At 30.1% G+C, this 22,692-nt stretch overlaps 1 protein-coding gene across 1 annotated transcript; it reads right to left on the minus strand.

Annotated features, from left to right (window-relative positions):
* Positions 1 to 8,173: 8,173 nt before the first annotated feature.
* On the minus strand, positions 8,174 to 22,679 carry LOC109808483 (protein NRT1/ PTR FAMILY 5.7). Its single transcript, XM_029273341.2, has 5 exons — positions 22,399 to 22,679; positions 22,085 to 22,304; positions 13,584 to 15,021; positions 10,762 to 10,902; positions 8,174 to 8,519 (listed from the first exon to the last, which is right to left on the minus strand). Exons 2-5 carry the CDS (start codon positions 22,130 to 22,132, stop codon positions 8,503 to 8,505), a joined length of 1,644 nt encoding a protein of 547 aa, XP_029129174.1. The 5' UTR covers positions 22,133 to 22,304; positions 22,399 to 22,679; the 3' UTR covers positions 8,174 to 8,502.
* Positions 22,680 to 22,692: the final 13 nt, after the last annotated feature.

Genomic DNA, 22,692 nt, shown 5'->3' on the forward strand with positions numbered 1-22,692 from the left:
AATTTTGCAATGTGTAGAACAACTTGATTGTCACATAAATTGACTTAAAAGAAACAGAGTGGCATTTTCATAGATCACACCACACTTTTCAGGTCAATTGTGTTTTAATTGACAAAAAATGTTCTATATCTATTGGAAAACAATTGATATAAAAAGTACTTTTTATATTTGTTTTAAAAACAACAAATATAAAAAGTCATAGTGACGTATTTGCACTTTTGCTCATTCATTTTCATTTGCACTTTGTTACTAGTTTTTCTTTTCTAATGAGTCCTTGTGATCTCTCTCTCCTCTTTATCTTTGACTTGTTTGTTGTTGTCATTGTCATTGTGGTCATTCTCTCTCTTCGCATGCATGATAATTATCGAATATATATATATATATATATCTTCTAATCAATTTAGAAAATTATCAAGTATATTTTATGCTTTTGAGTCATGTTCTTGTCAAAAATAAATATTAAAATTTAGTTTTAATTATTTTAATATAATTCTTTAAGTTTAGGTATTTTAACGTTTTTTGTTAGTGTTTTAGATGCAGGGAAGGAAATGCACGAAGGAAGAAGAAGCTAGTCAAAAGATAAGATGTTTCACAAAGTATTATCAAAGTAGAATAATCAAGAAAATTTATCACAAGAAACTATTAATAAAATATTATAAAAAAGAATTATCATGAAAGATTATCAACAAAAATCTATCAACAAGACTCATGTATAATGTGTTAAACATGAATATTATTCGATTATAATTAAAACTTTTACTCTGAAGAAATCTCTTCACATTTTGTATATTTTTAGAAAGATTTGAGGGATTCATCTGTTATTAGGATTTGATGTAGCTAAATTCATGTAATTATTCTTACCGTTATTTAATAACATTTTTATTTAATTAATTATTGTTGTTTTTTTTTAATGTGTTTTTGTTTGATCACTATGACATTTAATTTCAAAAATATAGTCATTATCTTTAAAATTGGTTATCAAGTAACCAATTTAATATACAATATACAAAATTAGTTAAGTATAATTGATTTGATATGTGGTATATTAAATTGCACCGGTGAAAGAAAAAAAACTTTTAAAATTGGGTTTTAAAAATTGATTAAGTGGACACAGATTTTAAAAATGATGTAATAATACTTTTGTAAAAGATTTCACAGTTTTTAAAATAAGTTAAAATTTAATCAATTTTAAAAAGTGCCTACCTTTAATTATAAAATTAGTTTTTTTAAGAATCAATAGATTACAAAAATCGGTTTGAGAATGAATATACTATATACAAAAAATCAATTTTAAATGTATTATACACTAAAGGACCTCGCCGACTCACTCCTTCTCATTACCTCTGTTCTCTCTCGCTCTTTAGCTCTCTTCTCTCTCCCGCCCCCACCCTGTCGCCGAAGTGCCGTCCTAATTGCCACCGTTCTCCCTTTCGCACTTTCCTCCTTCTCGCATTGTATATCCATTGTGCCTACCATTCTTCTCTTCACCACGTTGGTGCTCACGCCTTCAGCCACTCTTTTTGCCGCTACCACCCATCTTCGTGTGGCCACGTTAGTGCAGATTAAAATGCAATGTGTTGGTGGTTGGTCTTAGTTGTTATATGTTGTGTTTTCAAAAGTTGTGTTTGAATCTGATTACTGGTTATATGTTGTGTTATGGTTGAATTTGATCATATGTTGTTTTGTGTTTGTTGCCGGTTACCTGTTATATGTTATGGTTGTGGTTGACTAGCCTCGTTATTTTTTGATGCGAGCATGAATTTGATTTTTTTTTATTTTATAGTTATATGCAATGCTTGTGTTTATATGTTGCAATTGTTGTTTTTTTAGTGTAATTTCAAGAAAGTGAGCTAAAAACTAGTAAGTTAAAACTTATCAAGTTATAGTCTAGTCTAAGTTATAAATAAATGCATGATCAATAAAACTTATAATTAATTAGGTACTTTTTTTTATATAATTTTTTTTTTTAAATTCTCATAAACTAATTAGTTTATTTTATAAAAATTAATTGATTAACCAAGTATAACTTACTTTTTATTATGTTAACTATATAAATTAATTAGGTGCCTAAGAAAATTTGGAGTTACCAAAAACTAAAGGAAATTACTTAGTCTTTACCAAGTTAGGCACCAATTTAGTAACTTATCTTATTAAAAATTATAATAATACATTAATAATCATAATTAAAATTTTAAAGTTAAAAATTAAATTTTAGGAATTAACTTATTCGTTAGTAATATTGTCTTAGAGTAAGTCTAAAATTAGTAACTTTGGCTAAAATAAATAAGTTAGCATAAATATAAGTGCCTTCTAGAAAAAAAAATAGTGATTATTAAGTTAGCATGACAATACCACATGTATCACCTCAATATTTGCTTTATTGAATGATGTGTTATTTGGAATTTTATATTATTTTGTGATATTTTAAGTTGATATGTTGAGCTACATGTTATTTTTAGGACTCTAAAGGTTAAAGAATCCTTAAAAGTTGAATTGTTTTGTATATTTTGTATTGAGGTCAAAGTTGATAAAAATAAGAAAAGGTACATAAGATTTTAGAAAATGATAAATTTTATTAGTTTATTTTTTACAGTTTTTAGAAAGAAGTGCTTTGGAATCATAGAGAAGTTGCCACTAGAAAATTTGTGGTTCCTTTTGAGTTTCTTTGTTTTTGAAGTGATTGAGGTTAGGGAAGTTTTTTTAATTCGTTATATCTTGTGTTGTTGATGCTGATTCCTAAGTTGTCTTACCCATTGGGGACAGTTTGTGTTGAATTTAGAAGTGTTTGTCTTTGGGTGTTAGTTTTTTTATTTTTTATTTTTTTATTTTATGTTGAAGATGATTCATGATCTTGCACTTTTTTGTTGTTAATTGTTGTTTATTTTAGTAGTTTTTGTATTGTGGAAAGTGCAGGTATAGCATTTCCAAAGTTGAATGTGGAAATAATGTAGGGGTGTTCAAAAAACTATATTAAACTAAACTATTGTAAAAACTAAATTAAACTAGATTATAAAAAATTAAACTAATTTTTATAAAAAATTAAACTAAAGTATATTTTAAGTTTAGTTTTTAAAAACTAAACTATTATAAAAAGTAATTTAGTGTACTTTAATTATAAAAAATTATAATTAGGAAATGTTCTAAATAATTAATTAGAACTAAACTAATAAATAACTAAATTGGATTAAACTAGAAAAAACTAAATTATTTTTATAAAAATTGAACTAAAATAAATTTTATGTTCAGTTTTATAAATCTAAAACTATTTTCTAAAGAATAGTTTGTTAGACCAAAATGTTAATATAACTGAATTTTCATTATTAATACCTTTTTCATAACTTTTCAATTTCGTCTATTACCCACTCTTGAGTCAGTATACTAGTGACTTAGTGTTACTGTGCACAACTACACATTTTTGTTTTGGCTATAGAATTTTTCTATGGTAATTTAATTTATAGGATTAAAAGAAAAAATTAATTTTCATTTATTAATTGAATAAAAATTTATATATTTTTGGTAATTATTACTCTTTTTATATTTTTAATATAATTATTATAAAAATTTAAAAATGTATTATATATGTGTACAAACTTATCTCTTTATTATCCAAATAATTTTATTTTTGATGCTAAAAAATATTATTATTTCAATAAAAAAATTATAATATTAATTAGTTGAGTTTAATGATTGAGTTTGCAACATTATAAAAATAACGGTATATATTTTTATAATAATTTTTAAAAGTCATACTATTTTATAAAGAACGCATTAACTAAAAAAATAGTTAAATGTAATATTTAAATATTATTTTAAATTTTTTATTTAATAATTAATAAGATCAGTAAACTCATTGAAAATTAGAGTCTTTATTAAAATACTTTATTTTTTTTTCATAGTCTTTATTCCATAATATCGAACTAGTTTATGAACTCGTGAAAAAATCAAATTACTAAAAAATAACATAATAATCATAGATTATGATAAATTTATTTATTTATTTATAGCATAAGTTTGACCGTAAAGAAATTATAAATTTAAAATTGAAAAGACATTTTTTTAGAATGCATTTGAATTCAATTTATAATAATAATAATAATAAGTTATTTTAGTATAAATTATAGTGTAATTCAAACTTAAGAACTATAGTTCACTAAAATATAAAATAGTTTAGTTAAATTTTTTGAAACTATTTTTTAGTTCGATTCAATTTAATCAAACTACAATTATAGTTTAGTTTAGTTCACATGTAGTTTAGTTTAGTTTAGTTTAACTATTTGAACAACCCTAGTTAGAAAAGTTAAGAGGAGACAAATTCTTAGGTGGAACTTTACGCTCCCACCCAATGAGATGAGCAATATGATTAGTGTGCATGCATAGAGAAAAAACAACCTCCCAGATTCGTATTCTCACTAAGTGATGAGAACATTGCTACATGAGAAAATGAATTTGTGGTGGCTCTGTTGAGGAGTTCGCTCAACGACGCATAATGTGCTTAGCAAGAGAAATCACAAAAAGTCCATCATCATCATTGTATTGGTTCCAGTATAAATAAGATCATCTACATATAGAGAAAGTAAGAGAGTATGCTGACCTTGAGTCTTGATGTATAGTGTAGGCTCACTCTTACTCCTCCTAAATCCATGATCAGTGAAGTATCTTGCTATACCATGCTCGAGGAGCTTGCTTCAGGCCATATAAAGCTTTCTTCAGTCTCAATACTTTGCCTTCATGGCCTTTCATCACTAATCCTGGTGGTTGCTCCACATAGATCTCTTCTTCAAGTACGCCATTGAGGAATGCAGACTTGACATCCAGTTGATAAATGTTCCATCCTTTATGTGCTGCAAGAGCTATTAGAGCTTTTATTGTGTCTAGGCGTGCTACTAGAGCAAATGTCTCATTGTAGGCCACTACTGGTTGTTGTGAGTAACCCTTAGCGACCAATCTTGCTTTGTACTTTTGTATAGTTCCATCAGGATTAAGCTTTGTTTTATATACCCATTTTACTCCAATGATATCTTTTCCATGAAGGCAATCTACGAGCTCCCATGTATTATTCTTCTCAATCATTTTAATCTCTTCTTCCATAGCCTTGACCCATACTTCTTGGTTTGCTGCCTCTTCAAAGCTTCCTGGTTCAAGTATGGCCAAGTTACAGGTTTCATATATATCTACCAGTGATCTAACTCGTCTCGGAGTAGACTCAGGTGATGATTCTTCTTGTTGTGGAACTATCCTTGGAGATTCTGGAGAGATAACAATGTATTGATTGTTGTCTTCCAGACTTGATGTAGTTGGTTGATTGATGGGCATATATATAGTATTCTTCTTGATTCGCTCTTCTTCCCAATTCCAAGTAGCATTTTCATCTACTTCAATATCTCTACTGATTGTTAGCTTCTTTGTTTGAAGATTGTAGACTCGGTAGCCTTTTGACTGTGAACTATATCCCAAGAATATGCCTCGTACAGTCTTGTCTTCTAACTTATGCCTTTTTTCATCTGGCACATGAATTTAGCAGATAGATCCAAAGACCCTTAGGTGCTTAGCTGATGGCTTCTTCCCGCTCCAAGCTTCTATTGGAGTCTTATCCCGAACTGCCTTAGTAGGACATTTGTTGAGCAGGTAGACTATAGTGTAGACTGCTTCAGCCCAGAATGTATTTGGCAGTCTTTTCTCCTTCAGCATCGATCTTGCCATTTCCATGACGGTACGATTCTCTCTCTAACACGCCATTTTGTTGTGGAGTATATGCGATTGTAAGTTGTCGCTCTATGCCTTCATCATCGCAAAATTTGTCAAACTCACGAGATGTATACTCCTTGCCACGATCACTTCTAAGTACTTTTATTTGTTTTCCACTTTGCTTTTCAACAAGAGCCTTGAATTTCTTAAATATTCCAAAGACTTCTGACTTTGTCTTTAGAAAATAGACCCATGTCATTCTAGAAAAGTCATTAATGAAGAGGATGAAATACCTGTTGTTGGTGTGTGATGGTGTCCTCATCGGTCCACAAACATCTGTATGAATTAGCTCCAACAAGTCCTTGGCTCTCAATGCTTTGCTTGTCGAGAACGACAATCGATGTTGCTTTTCGAGAAGGAATCCTTCACAAGCTTCATTATTTTCCTTTAGGCTGGGTAGATCTCTCGTCATACCTTTCTGATGTAGATGCTTTAAAGCATGAATATTAAAATGGCCAAATCTCTGATGCCAAAGCCATGAGTCGTCAACTTCTATCTTTATGGCAATATTAGTTCCAAATTTGAAGCTTATGGGAAAGTTTCTATTTCTCTTCTCCATTTTTACTTGGCCAACCTCTAACATTTTACTATCATAAATTTTGCATATATCTCTTTCAAAGAGAAGAAAATACCTATTTTCCATCATCTGACCAATGCTTAAAAGATTTTCTTTAAGATTAGGAACTAGTAAAATGTCCTTGATGAGTCTCATACCTTTCTTTGTCTCCACCATGACAGTGCATTTGCCTTGAGACTCCACCATGGTGTCATTTCCTAGTCGAACTTTGACTTTGACGGAGTTATCAATGTCTTTGAAGATGCTTTGGTCCTTGGCCATGTGATTGTTGCATCCATTATCCAAGTACCAACTTTCTTCTATGCTAGGAGATTATTGATTAGCATAGAATAGATGTTGCTCCTGATTACGCTCTTCGGCAAAGTTTTCTTGATGCTTATTTTTATTACGACAATACTTCTCCACATGGCCGGATTTATTGCAATAATGACATATTGGCTTCCCATGATGCCAACAGTCCTTTTCTGCATGTCCTGGCTTATTGCAAATACCACACAAAGAATATTTATCTTTTTTGTTTTCAGAGAAATTTCTAAAATTTTTGTTTATAGAACATTCTCTGACATTTTTCTTTCCTCCATCTTCTTTATTTCTAGGCTGTAATTTAAGCTTTGATTGAAATGCATTTTCAATTGAATCTATATTGACACGGCTATTTAATCTTGCTTCGTGCGCTTCGTGCGCTTCGTGGAGACCAATTAATTTATTCACCGGTAGAGAAGATGGATCCGAGGAAGTTTCTATGGAATAAGCTACAATGGAATCATATTTTTCCGTGAGAGTGATAAGAATTTTTTCTACCACTCTCTTCTCCTTAATTTCTTTTCCATATAATTTCATTTTATTAACTATTTCTTTTATTCTTCCATAGTATTCTTCAATGGTCTCGGATTCCTTCATTTTAATGGTCTCAAATTCTCTTCTTAGATAGTGTAGTTTAACGGAGCGTACCTGTTCATTACCTTCAAATTCTTCTTCCAAAGTATCCCATGCCTTTTTTGCAGTATCTGCGTCCATGATCCTTCTAGCAATAGTTTCTCCCACAGCTTGTTGAAGAACAAACTTGTTGAAGAACAAACAGTGCTTGGGCATCCTTTTGTTCACAATCTTCTAGCTTCTTTTGCTCCTCTTTAGTAATCTGGTCTTGTATAACCAGATTGAATGATATCCCACAGTTTTTGTGAGATAAAATATGTCTTTAGTTTGAGCTTCCAAAGATCAAAATTTTCACCAGTAAAAATTGGTAAAGGGACAGATGAAAAATTAACGGTATTGGAGGCCATAGATCAAAGAAAGATGTTTATAAGTATAGAAGGGAATTTTAGAAGTAGTTAAATGATTTTTTTTACATCCTGTAGATGACTGAACGTAGCTCTGGTACCACTGATAGATTTAGAACAAATGTATAATGAGGTGGAATCAGTTGAAAAAATAATTAAGTAAAAAAGAAAGGATATTTGAAGGAACAGGGCACAAATTTTGTATTAATTTGAAAAATAGTGTAAAATGTAAGATTTAGTATTTAGGTGAAAGGCACTTAAGCTAGATTGTAATTTTGGAAGTACACTCAATGCACGGAAGCTATGCCTATTTATAGGCTTTGAACCACCGACTATCAAAAAGTGATTTTGAGTTTTTTATCATTTACTTCATTCTAGACATTTGTTTCTAAAATTATCTAACCTTTTTCAATATAAAATGGATAGCTTCCTGATGCTTCTCTCTATTTCTATACGTTTCTAGAATTTAGAAATTTGCAACATTTTAACAGGTTTCAATAGGTAAAAATGTTCTTAAAGTAAGCAAAATACATCTATAAGCCAACCTTTACACATCTGAACATAAAAACCTTATTTAATACACACATAGTCAAAACATTTGTTTTCTAGGGTTCCCATAGGAAACCATGAATAATCCAAGATTCATAAGATTAGTTTAGTATGTAAAATTGTACATACATGTCAATAACATCAATTAGAGCACTAAAGAAGCACAAGGAAGGCAAAAACACAAGTAGCAATTTGAGATTTCCCCCTTCATATGACACATACAACAATGAAGAGATTGAGGGTCAATCTCAATACCAACATATATCTTATGCCTAAAGTAAGATTACTCATTTCTCCTTACCTCAGTGAATGCTAGAAATGACATGATTCTCTGAGGTGATCTCCCAAAAACTATGGTTCTCCCAATTCTTCAAAGTCCAAGCATAAAGAGAGAAAAAATGAGAGAAGTGTAAGAAAGAAAATAGACATAACTCCCTTCTTAACTCTTAACCCTCGTTTAACCCAACAATAAAATTAGTAACCCATCATTACACTTCTTTTCCCTCAATATTAATATAAAACATATATTTAATTAAAATCATGTATTTCATATAAACAAAGCTAGCATGCTTATAAAACCAACCCAATTAATAATTAAAAACTAATTAATTTTATTAGCAAAAATCTTGGGGTGTTAATTACATTCTGGATGACATTACAATCCATTTATATATGTTTCATGTATTCATGGAAGATGCAATTGTGTTGGAAATTTTTTGTAAATTCTTGAGGTGCAATCAATTTTGTATTTTTGGTTTGTCAAAAGTAGACTAATATTATGATTCACTTTATGATACTTAAGCTCAACAATAATGTGATCAAATATAATGTATTGTGAGCACCTAATTCTAATTTGTGTGAAAAATGGTGTAGGCCTAAACCTAAAGACTCATAATGAGAGGTGCGTAGAGTTAATTAAATAATGTGGTTAGGTCCCTTTATCATCATGAAAACAAACAATTACTTTCTAGGTTTGCTCCATTGAAAACCTAGAATGTTGGAATGTGTGATCAGATAAAGGAAGACTTGACTTCTTGATTTCAATGACTTTAACAACACATAAAGAATTCTCAAAGGTACTGCTAATCATATCTTTAACAAGTAAGTGTATAATTTAAATCAATATTTTAAATGCATACAAAGTGTGATCTTTTTGGTGTTTTTTTCTTACAGTATGTTGCAATGTGTAGAGCAACTTGAGTGTCACATAAATTGACTTAAATGAAACAGGGTGGTATTTTTGCAAATCACACCACACATTTTAGGTTAGTTGTGTTTTAATTGACAAAAAATTTTCTATATCAATTGAAAAATAATTGATATAAAAAGTATTTTCTATGTTTGTTGACGAGTCATAGAAACCCATTTGCACTTTTGCTGATTCATTTTCATTTTCTCTTTTTTACCAGTTTTTCTCCTCTAACAAGTTCTTCTCTCTCTCTCTATCTCTCTCCTCTTTATCCTTGGCTTGTTTTTTGCTGTCATTGTCGTTGTGGTCATTCTCTCCCTCTTCACATGCATGATAATTATCAAATATGTATATCTTGTAATTAATTTAGGAAATTACCAAGCATATTCTATGCTTTTGAGTCATGTTCATGTAAAAAATACATATTAAAAATTAGTTTTAATTATTTTAATAGGATTCTTTAAGTTTTAGGTATTTTAATGTTTTGGTTAATGTTTTAGATGCAGGGAAGGAAATGCATGAAGGAAGACGAAGCTATAGTCAAAAGATAAGAAGTTTCACGAAGTGTTATCAAAATATTCAAGAAAAATTATCACAAGGAATTATCAATAAAATTATAAAATGAATTATCAAGAAAGATTATCAACAAGACTCATTTACAGTATGTCAAATAGGAAGATTATTCAATTATAAATAAAACTTCTACTCTGAAGAAATTTCTTCACGTTTTGTATATTTTTAGAAAGATTTGAGGAATTCATTTGTTATTGAGATTTGATGTAGCTAAGTTTGAGTCCATGTAATTCTTCATACGTACTGTTATTTAATGGTATTTTATTTCATTAATTGTTGATATTCTTTTATTAATGCTTGTTTTGATTTGATTTCCATGACATTTTTGAAAATATAGTCATTATCTTTAAAATTGGTTATCAAATAACTAATTTAATGTATAACATACAAAATCGATTAAATCTTTGACCGATTTAGTATGTGGTATGCTAAATTGCACTGGTGTAAAAAAAAAAATACTTTTAAAATTGACTTTTAAAAATTAGTTAACTGGAGACAAATTTTAAAAGTAATGTAATAATATTTTTGTAAAAGATTTTACCACTTTTAAAATTGACTAAAATTTAACAAATTTTAAAAAGTGTCATTTATGCTACCTTTAAAATTAATTCTTTAAGAATTGATTTCATATATAATTTACAAAAATTGATTTTAGAATGAATCAATTTTGTATTCTATATAAAAAAAAATCGATTTTAAAGGTATTATTCTCAGAGTTGCTAACACTATTAGTGCATATTCGTTATTTTTTACATTTTACAATACTTTATTCCCATTAACTTTAATAAAACCAAATATAGAATAGAATATAAAATTACAGAGGAGACAATGAGTCATAAGCTTGTTACCTTGGTCCACCATCTGTTGAGCTTCAATATCAGTTTTTGAATAAGAATCCTGTGAGTTTTGTTGATGAAAATCTTTGAATGTTTGCTCCGCTTTATTTTTTATAACCTCCTGAGGTTCTTCCAATACGGACTCAACTAAATCTGATAGGTGTGATTAATAAGTATATGTAGTAATTTAATCATGGATAAATACACAACGTCCTTATTTAATAACAAAATAACCTAAGAACGTATCAATGTAACACTATACATATATCTAAATACACTGTTTATCAGTGAAATAATATCTAATCATTATTTGGATCATGTAACAAAAGATGCATGATTCCCAATTGAAATATATACTTATAACTCAAGATGACTTTATTATCCAAATATTAGATATTAGAAAGCAATCATGCTGCATTATGAACGGTAAATTAAGTTGAAAATTAACCTATTGAAGCAAGTACATTTTGTTCATAAATCATGATCATTTGTTTTTAATAAACAAAGGAGGTGTAAGATAATAATTAATTCGTCAAATTCCTGTAATCAACTACTTCAATGAATTGGCCACTATCATCTTAATAGAGACGAAAGGTGGGGGTTTAAGGGAGTACTAGCTAGTAGGCTAGTAGCTAGCATCACTCGAGATATCAAGGTAGTATTGTTAACATAATGAAATGCGACAAGATGAATGACTAACTTCTAACCCAAAGAATAATTTGAGGAGCCCTCCAAATCCTTAATTCAAAGTAGGGAATGATTAGTTGTTGCATATTTGAAGCCAAGTTGCAATACAGACTAGTTAGGTAGCTTCTCCTACGTACCAATTCCCAACTTGCTTGTTTTTAGACCAAAGAGGGACTTCACCATAGACTTTACTCCGTCCTTTATGTTCCACTCCTTGAGAAATAGTCATGTAGACATTTTCCCTTTTCATTCTTCTATCTTCCTTTGCAATTATATTCATTTTTTTTTAATTTCCATTACTCCCGCAAAACCACACCACTTAATAAGTCTTGTCATTCCTAGTAAAAAGTTAAATACAAGTTATGCAATTGTAACTGTTCGGTCCTTTTCCTATGTTACAATGGATATACACCATTTCCTCACATAATTTGATCAAAGAAGCAAGTCTTAAAATAATCTGTAATCAAATTGTAATAAGCTATTGTCCATGCAAACATACAATAATGTACAAAAATCATGAAGTTATACAAACCAAACATCCAATACATTTCATATATATAGGTTTGCTTTTATTAATGAATAATTTCAAAGACAATTACTATAAAAATATTGTCATCTAATAACACTATTTATAGTGACCAATATTTGCCTCTAAAAATTATTTTTATCTATAATATATATGTTGATATATTATTAAAAAATATAAATATAGACTATAATGACAAAAGAAACATGTTAAATCTCATTTAAAATCAACACTAAAATTATGTATGAATATATATAAAATAAATTTACATATACATATATTATATTTATAATAATATTTCTTATAATAAAATAAATTTTTATATATTTACCCGAGCATCATATTCACAGTTACCAAGACTGTATTAGCAAAACTCATATAACAGAAACTTCATTACAAATCATAAGAGGATGTACTCAAATTTTCATATGTGGATGAGTCCTTATAGATTTTGTTAACGCTGACTTCACTACGACATACCACCAAATTTCACACAACTTTCAACACAAACAAAGCTAGAATTATGTGGAAAACAAAACCTATTTTACTGCATTAAAGGGAGACAAGTCATCCATTCCAAGTTTCATTTTGGTAGCTTGGGTTGGAAATCATGACAACATTCATAGCTCAAATTGTTAGCATTTTGACCAAACAAATATTTTTGAAGAAAGAATTTAATTATCTAAATAAATAGCATTGGATAGAATTCGTGAATGCCAAATTTTCAGCATTCTTTTGTTGATGCAGTCAACCAAAAATTAATTACCAAATTATGCAAATATTTGTTTTGTTAAGTTTCACAAAACACACATAGTGTTACGTTTATTATTTATTTATTTATTTATGAGGATGAGAGGAGTAAATTAATATCGATCACTAAATTTGGTGTGACTTAAAAAACTTTTAAGTAAAAACTAAAAGCTAGAAATATTATGTAATTATAAGTAATTATGTTTTTTTCTTCAATATGTACATTTTATTTTTAGTAGAATCCATTAATATTATGAGTAATGCTAATTGGTAAAAGATAAATAAAATTAGGAAAACTAGTGAAAATCTACCTCGAGCAGCTTTTCGTTCATAAATTCGGGTATTAAACTTTTAGTAACCATTATGTTCCTAATATTATAATATATCGTTATATGATATTACAATTTTTTATAATCTAATTTCTATTTTATTTTTCATTTCTTATCATATTATTGATTAAATTCAATTCGACTTTCTTTTTCTATTTTTTTCTACTACTCTTTTTCTTCAAAAATGGTGTCTACGTTGATCATATTCCTAGCTAATATATAATATTATTCATGTAGTGTTTGTGCAGAGAAATAATCATGTACTTTTGGGCTTTCAAGTGCTTATGGTATTTATAATCACAGTCAATTTGTACGTACATGACATACATTTAAATTTTTTAATGTAAGAAAAAATTGAAATTTGATTGAGTTATGTTAAGTTAAGATTAATTAAGAACTATTTCAACAAGTCACCCGATAATTTCGCGATATCAATTTTTTTTTTTTTGACAATTTGCATTTTCTCTTACAGCTAACTTTAGAAAAATGAAATAAAATAATATAGGATATAAAAGAACAGAGGAATTAGAGTTATTTGTTACCTTGGTCCTCCGGTTGTGCTTCATTATCATCATTTTCCTGATGAGAATCTGGTTGATGAGGAGGATGTTCCAATTCATCTTCCGGCCATGCTTCCTTGTATGCATATCGGATGGAGTAGTATCCAAAAACGACAAGGAACGCAGCGTTCAGTATTCCCAACAACAGATAGTATCTGTTCAAATGGCTAGTGTTGATAGTTTCCTTGATCCAGCTACTGGAAAATAAGACAACTGGTATAGTGAGGAGTTTGCCAGTACCCATCACTATTTCAGTAAACGATTCCTCGAAAGACCACATTGATTTTGCTACGAGGCACTGGAATAAACTGCCTAACCCCCCCTCAACAAATCCCTCCGTGGTTCCTACCAATACAAATTGTGGCACTAAGGTCATTGTCGTGGTCATTCCTCCTTTGGACAATCTACGAGACTCCATTAGACATGCTACGAGGCAGCAAGTAACCGCACAAAGCATGCCAAAACCAATCCTTGTAAGTGTGCCTGCTTTTCTTTTGGACCTACCATCCATACTTCTGAATTTTTTCAAGCGTCCAAATGCAAAACTAATAATAAAGCAGATGAATTCCGATACATAAATCATGATGTCCGAGATCAAAAAGAGAATCCAGATATCCCTATTACTCTTTGTAATAGATGTCATGATGGTTACTTGTGAAACAAAGAACGTGTTCTTGGTGGCCAGGAGTAGATCGTAACCAAAACTGGCTATGTACAGGTAGATCATTGGAACAAGGCTCTTCACTTCCCTCACTTCCTTTACCATGCAAAGCTTACCTTTCTTTTCTTGCATTTCATGATTACCATTCTCTTCTTCAACTTCAACTATAGCTGCTTTGTCCAACCACCCGAATAACCGTGGAACTCTGGGGGATAACCTTAGTCCTCTACCATGCTTATACAAGTGCTTCTGCTTATAATTCTTCCAGTGATATGAATTCGCTGTTGCTGGATACTTTGATTTCCGCTTCCCGGAAGCTGCTTTGCAGATTCTATAGATCATGTGTAGATAGCTTTCAGCCCTCAATTCTTTGCGCCTATAGCCCACACAACCAAAGAGGAAAAACAGATGAGTCCCCCCCATAAGAAGTGCCGCAACTCTGAAGGTGTAACGGTAGCTTGCATCATTCATGGTAAAGGCCATACAAACTGTTATGACATATCCAACAATTGAAACGAAGAATAGCAGCCATATATTAATTATACGACCTCTACCAACGTGGTCTTGCGCTCTGTTGTTTTGCCTGCTTCCATGTTCCAGTTCTCTTTCTGTTTTCTCTTTAATTTTCTCTTCTAACTGATACTCGAGGAACTTTTCTGAAAGCTTTTGACCGCTTTTCCCCAATGCAAGGATGAATATCGCTGCATAGCTCGAAAAATCCTCTACAGTTGTCGTAGACGTCCATAGTAGCATTAAGCCCTGTAATTAGTATCGAGAAATTAAAACAGTGACGTGTTAGAGCATAAATGCTGATGATTTACATAATACATGGGACCGGACATTAACTCGATTTAGGCACTCGCGGATCAATAATCAAATCACTGAATTATTAATTCAATTGTATGAATTGGTATATTTAAATTATTAATATGTTAATTTTATAGAAAATATACTATATATAAGTTAACTTTGTCATAATATTAATAATAAATCACTTTAACACGGTAGTAAGCTTTGAGTTTTGCAATCTCTGTAAAAGGAATCAAACTAGTTTAGGTTACAGTTTTCAGAGTTAAAAGGTCGGACTGATCTATCCGCGTTTGACATCACTGGATCCAGTCAATTATGGGATTTATTAACCATGCATTGGTCAACATAGATATATCACTATGATTCTTTCTTTTACTCTGCCACTTTTTCTCATTTATCATGAATTTCCACTTTTGCCAAGATGGTATCAAGAGCTTTGTTGTGTCAGGATGACAAGATATTCCCACAACATTGGTTCTGGTTCGAGCCAGAATGTTCCTAGAATCACTCATGCTTAATTGAATCTCCTGACTCCCTATTATCTTTTCCTAGATGAGTCCCACACAGGTGATTGTAAATCTCCATTGACATTGTCGTTGACGTTGACTAGAGATAATTATCATGTCTGGATGAAAGTTATGAAACTGAGTTTTAATGTCAAAAGATAAGTATCATTTTGTGGTTGGAACAATCAACACGTTAGATATTGTATATTGTCTAAATTGATATTGTATATTGTCTATTCTGTTGTTAGGGTTAATTCAGTTTTTATTTCGATATGTCGTTTGAAAATTGAGAATAAAATTAGTTTATAAATACATTTCTTTCTTAAATTAATTAAATAAAAATATAAATTAATTAATTTAATTTAGATTGCTAAGGATTTTAAAATTGTAAATCTAATACTTGAAATACCAACATCAAGTTTAACTGATTTAGTTCGATTTTTAATCTGAACAAAAAAAAACCTGAACTAATTTAATTGATTTTATTTGGATTGTCAGATTCATTTAGTTGATTTGATTCAATGAACACTCATAGATATGACCATAATACAGTACAAAAGTGGAGAATGATTCTCACCTTTCAAACTAACTTTTTAAACTTGAGTTATTTTGTGTTAAGATGTTGAATATTGTACATCACCTAGTGAGATATGACCATAATATATTGTATAAGTGGAAACAGGGAGCAATCCTCACCTTCAAGCAGATTTTCTGATGTAAACTTAGATTTCAAACCCACATTATTAAGACAAGTTACTTCATCAACATGAACCCAGTTTCAAAGCTTCGGAACAATGCAACTTGAGTTCCTAGATCTTAAACTCCCTTTCTCCATTGATTGTACATAGTGTTGCGTATTTGATAAGATGGGCTTAAAGAAGTCCAAAAGAAGAAAAATTAAATAGTTAAAAGATTTTATAGAATGAAGTCAAATGTTTTTTATTTCTTTTGAAATAATGAGATGTTGATACCAGGATAACTACTATCCATTGATTAGCATCAATTTAGGACTATATAAATATATTGTCCTTTTAGAAATGATTATCAATGAATGAAGAATTTGAGCATTATATTTATTTTGTAGTCTTATTTCTCTTTTTTTCTTTAAATTTAGGAGTAGTTTTAGCTATTTAGTCTCTAACATTGGTATTTTTATTAGTTAACTCTAGCTCCCATGGAAGTCCGCCTTTGCAACATATCTACTCAACTAGATGTTTACAAACCATAAAATCCATCCATGAGTCCCTTACCATCAATCTTTCCTCAACTAAGAACACCTTTCCACCTTCACTAGACAACACCTTTTTCATCAACCTATCTTCCAAAATTTTCAAACAACAACAAATATCTCATGCTCCTGCATACATCACCTTTGCCTCCCTTAGACTTAAACAAATCAGTTTTGCAACCATTCCTCATTGTGTCCCCACCACGTCATTTTCACAACACTCAATCACCATCCACAAATGCATCTGGAACGTCCCCATCCATGTATCCTTCAAAGGTTGAGAGGCATCCTATAGAGCTAGTGCATATGCCATTGCCACTAGAGGATGCGTCTTGGAGGTCACCAACCATGGTTTTTGCACAGTTCGTGAAGTCACTTGTACAGAAGAAAGTTGCAACAATTTTGACCTACACACTTGCCCAACCCATTCTCTCAACGCTTGTTTATATAGATCCAAGGGAGAACATGATGGATCTGCAGGTAGCGAAGGAGATCTTGATTAGTGTCCACTCCAACAACTTTCCTGCACCCCTTTCAAACCCCACTACCCTTTTCACAAAAAACTACTTGCAACATTGCACCCACTCATTGAAACTTTTCAAAAAAAAAAAAAAAATCAACTAACAATTTTATCTCTCCTTACACACCACTTGTCATCTACAAACTAATAGCTTTTCTCCTCCTATCAAGTCAGTTGGCCTTTACACATGTTTCCTTGCCCTTATCCTACCATCGATTCAAAATATTACTTTTACAAACAAATATCAACCATCCAAAATTAATACTCATGAGTCTCACTATTTTTTACATAACCTTGAGGGCAAGGTTTTCTTTCAACTCGACAATAATTATAAGATGGGCTTAGAGAAGCCCAAAAGAAGAAAAATTAAATGATTAAAAGATTTTATAATATGAAGTTAAATTTTTATTTTATTTTTCTTGAAATAATAGGACGTTTACACATGGATAACTATTATTCATTGATTAGCAGTAATTTAGGTTTATATAAATGTATTGCCCTTCTAGAAATAATTATCCATGAATGAATTCTCTTATTCTAAATTTATGAGCATTTTTAGCTATTAGGTCTCTAACAATATGTGATGACATTTATGTAATTTAAAGCAATTTTATTACATTAGTTCTAAAATAATCAATATAAAAAACTATGTTTATATTGGTTGAAATTAAAATAGATGTAAAAAGGTTTTTTACATTGATTTGAATATCAATTGATGTAGTATGTGGTTCATTTTTTTTTGAGTTAAACACTTGTGTAATACACTAGTGTAATATCAATGTCTAATGTTGTTGGATCTACATCAACTCCTTAATACTTGTTGTAAAAACTAGCGTGGTTATATTTTTAAAATTTTAACAAAGTTTTCTATGTTGGGTGTTGCATTATTAACGTAGAAATCACATTTACATGTCAATTGTAGTTTTAATTAATGTATATGTTATATTTTACACTAGTAGTAATTATTAGAATTGATGCAATTAAATTTCAACTTTTTAGTTTCTACATACATAGCACTTGTCTTGTATTTCGTCTTCATCCTTTTTTTTTCGTTTCATCTCTTTGATTTGTATCATTTTCTTTTTCTTCTTTTTTTTTTAATCTTTTTTGAATCTAAAAAATCTTTTTGTTTTGTTGAACAGGTTACACAATCAATCGAAGAGGTTGAGTTTGTGAAAGAGGTGAGTGGTGAAAGGGGTCGTGTAGAGAGTTTGTTTTTGCAAATAGTGTGTTTAAATTTTTTGGGTATGAGTAAGGGATGAAAGATGTGAGGTGGGTTTAGGGTGCGAGTTTTGCTAGGGTTGGGATTTTGTGGGTTTGTTTATTGTGGGATTTTGGGGAGAATAGAGTGTGGTTTATGTTGTTGTATGGAAGTGGTTGTTTATGTATGTGTTTCTGCAAGGAGGGGTGTAAAATGGGTGGAGAAAAGGGTTCAAGGTGACGTGTGAAGTGGTGACTTACATTAAATTTTTTATTTTTTATTTTTATTTTATTCACACTTTTACTTCGGTTAAATTTTAACCAATGTAGAAAGTGCATTCTATTTTATGTATTGAGATTTTTGCCAACCCTTATAATAAACGTAGAATCCCTATTTTAACCAATGTTAAATCCTCCTTCTACACTAGTGTAATGTATTTCATCTTTGATCAGGAAGCTTTCATCTAAGACATATGTGGCATTGAAAATAAAATCATATATATCCTCATTTGCCAAAATAATTATTGGTATACTACATTGAATAGGCAATGCTTAAAAGAAAGTTTTTTTGTTCATGTTATTATAATTATTTCCTTTATGCTTTTTGTAACAGCCTGAACACATCGGAATGAAAGGAATTCAAAGATTGTATAAGTATTAAACATATGAGATTGTATAGTTAGCCACCTTCCTATTACACAATAAAAATCTTCCATTGAGTTTTGTTTGCATTCCAAATCAAATCCTTTCGAAAAGAAAAATAAAAAAGCAAATAAGGTGTGGATGTGGATAGAGAAATGACAACATCCAAACACATTATGAACACCCCTCTACTGGTTGCGAACCTTGCAAAGATATTGTTAAGTTAAAAGACAACCTTAGATCCCTTATGTTTTATAAGTTTTAATGATAACAAATGCTACATGTTTTATTAAGAAAATGCTTTGTAAAAGTCATTGTTTTAGACTTTGTAAACGAAGTAGCATTTGTAAAACGAAACAAATCAGAAGAAACATACAAACTATCCTTAATGATCATTATTTATTGTGATTGATACTTTTAAATTTTGAAATTAATAATTTATACCTTAACAAATCAAAAGTCATTGTTTTGGAACTCATTCTATTAAAAATGTATAAAAGCATGTAGAATATTAGAACAAAGGACAAAGATTTCAAATTTCATGAAAAAGGCATTGGAAAAGGACTACATCCTCGTTGTACGCTGATTTTGCTTCCTATTGTTCATATTTTGCTACTCTACTCTGATAAATAGCTTGATCTATCAAAGATAAGGAGTAAGTTTAGGTCAAAGACATTAATTGAAGCATTTAATGCACCAACGAATACTTTTTCTCTCTTTAGATCAAATGAAGTAGTAAGATGAAGCAGTTCTATGAATCAAACTCAAGAAGTTGCAATAGTCTTCTCTTTCAAAGCCATTATATAAAAAGTTCTGGAACTCAAGACAAAAAGTAGTAGTAATACAGAAAAATTTTGAGATACAATATACATCTCATAGAAAATCGTCTTCAAGAATTTTCTTCTACTTAAATGATTTTTTTTAATCACATCTAAAAGAGACGACAATTGCAACCTTGTAATACATTTATAGCCATTGTTATAGGATAGAGCCTAGAGAGGTTTAACTGTAAAATAATACTTGGGGTTAAGCATGGAGAGACTTGTTTGTAAAAAGAATACTTAGGTAGTGACTTGAAGAAATCAGTCAAAGAACACTTGCTTAAGCCATAAGTGGCTTGGTAAAAAGAATATTTGTAACTTTGTTGAAAGTTAGTAGAACTCAATCTAATTAAATTGAAAATTAGACGTAGTCTCAATGATTGAGATTAACCATTATAAAAACTTTTTGTGTTCATCGATTATTCTTACTAACCCTTTGCCTGTTGCAGATACTACTTCACATACTTGAAAATGTGCGAGTTTTTGATATATATTATTCAACCCCTCCTAATGTCTATCTTTTCTCCACAGATATGCATTCAAAATGAATGTGTTTCAAAATCATAGGAATGAACAATTAGACGTTGTATTGGGCAAGTCAAAAAATTAAAATTTTAGGAACATATAAAATCAGTTCTCTTAGAGCCAATTTTGTGAGTATTATACGAAATTGATTCTTTCAAATTGATTTAGTAAGTGTTGCTGATGAAATCGGTTATTCTTATAACCAATTTCATAAATGTTTTTAAAATTAGTTAAAGGTAAATGCACTTTAAATGTGGAGACAGTACTTACAAAATGTCATCATCTTTTCTATTGAATTGATTCTCTTTTAATTAATTTTTAATCTTGAAGTTGTATGCATATTTTGTACTAATGTCCTCACTTTTGCATAATGAACAAATCGTGTTTAGGTGGTCAAAAAAATTTTGTTTTGGGATGGTTGTGGAGTGATTAGGATGGGTGGGAGTTAGCGAAGCAATGGGATATGGAGGGGATGGGAAGGAAGGAGTGTGTGAGGGAGGAGGAGGAGGAAAATGTGGGATCGGGTAAAGGAGAGTGCGAGGGCAAGGAAACAGGAGGTAGAGTGGGGAGTCATGGTGAGTTGGTTGGATTTTTATTTTTATTTTTTATAGGCTTAAATATGTTTAGATTTAAATTTAAGGTAAAATTACATTTTGTTCTTTAAATTTAAATTAATTTTAGTCTTTCAGGTCACCAATAACATATTTAAAAGTGATAAATTGAGACAATTATACAATATCAGTTAAGTTTAATGTAACGTTCTTACTAACAAGAACACTAATAAATAAATTTTATGGAATAATACACTATAAGAAATATATATATATATATATATATATATATATATATATAATATATATATATAATATATAATATAGTGACATAGAAAAAATATCATTATAAATATAATATATATATAAGTATATATTTATTTCACATATAGTTACACAATTTTATTATTAATTTTAAATGAGATTTAACGATATATTTTATCTGGCATTATAGTTTATACTCACACTTTTGAACAATATATCAACATATATTATATTTATTGTGTGGATAAAAGTAGATTTTAGTAACATATATTATCACTATAAAATATGTATCACTATATGACAATTTTCTTATATTGATATTTGACAGATTTTTTAATAAATTTTGAGTAATTTGACTAAATAATTTTTTAAAATATTGCAAAAATTAAAAAAATAATTTTAAATGACTAAAAATATTTTTTTCTTAAATTTTTAAAAAAATATATTTAAACTCTTTTTATATATATCTACGTATGCTAAAATTTAAGTAATATACAAAGCCACTTCTATTGTATATCAATGACAACCATAGTCCTATTCAACCGATGTAAAAGATCCTTCCTTTATTACTGAATATCACTCGATGTTTCTTTCTTCTACTGCGATACTTTATTCAAGTATCATGATTTTTCATTTTTGCTGAGAATTATAATGACTTTTGGTTTATCAAACGGATCGATTCCAACTTTACAAGGCAAGCATAATAATTGGGAGGGAAAAACAAGTAAAAGTATAATATAGAAATATGAATTTACCTCAATGGAAGCTGCAGTGCATAATGTGATCATAGTGAAACAACCCATATATATGCTTCTTCGATTAGAGAAACAAAAACAAGAAAGAAAGACGATAGAGCATCTTGCAGATTAATAACAACAGCAGCTATCCGCTGGTCACGACCCATATAATCTGTGAGATAGTCCATCAATGTAGAGAGCACCGCTATTTCCAAAAAATTGTAGCTTACAACCAAACCTGAAAATGTATCCGCCAAAAATAGTGAAGTTAAACATATATTCCCTTACATAAATTAATAACACAATTAGTTGCGTTCTTCAACAGTGGTTACCGCCAATGAAAGGTATGGTCTTTGAGAAGAGGAATAGATTACGGAATGAAGCTTTTGTGGACTGCAAGAATGACTTAGGAGCTGTGGTGCTTGCTTCTGAACTGTGTTCTTGCCGTGCCATGACGAAGTTTGATGGGAATACAACAATCAATGATAGTGAAGCTAAAGTACATTAGGTAACAGAATGGTACTTTTAAGTGCGTTATTGAGACTGAGTGAGGCGATGAGAAAGAGAAGGTAAGTCAAGTCAAGTCAACACACGTTGTGCGAGGAAAAGGGCTATCACGTTATCGC

This window comes from Cajanus cajan, chromosome 3 (genome assembly GCF_000230855.2).
Source record: "Cajanus cajan strain Asha chromosome 3, NIPB_CcT2T_4, whole genome shotgun sequence".
Taxonomy (NCBI): domain Eukaryota; kingdom Viridiplantae; phylum Streptophyta; class Magnoliopsida; order Fabales; family Fabaceae; genus Cajanus; species Cajanus cajan.

Coding starts and splice junctions, on each gene's coding strand:
- LOC109808483 (XM_029273341.2), bottom strand. CDS start 22,132: ATGGGTTGTTTCACTATGATCACATTATGCACTGCAGCTTCCATTGAG. Junction 15,022..22,084: donor GCACTGCAGCTTCCATTGAG/GTAAATTCATAT, acceptor TACTAATTACAG/GGCTTAATGCTACTATGGAC. Junction 10,903..13,583: donor AGCACAACCGGAGGACCAAG/GTAACAAATAAC, acceptor CACACCTATCAG/ATTTAGTTGAGTCCGTATTG.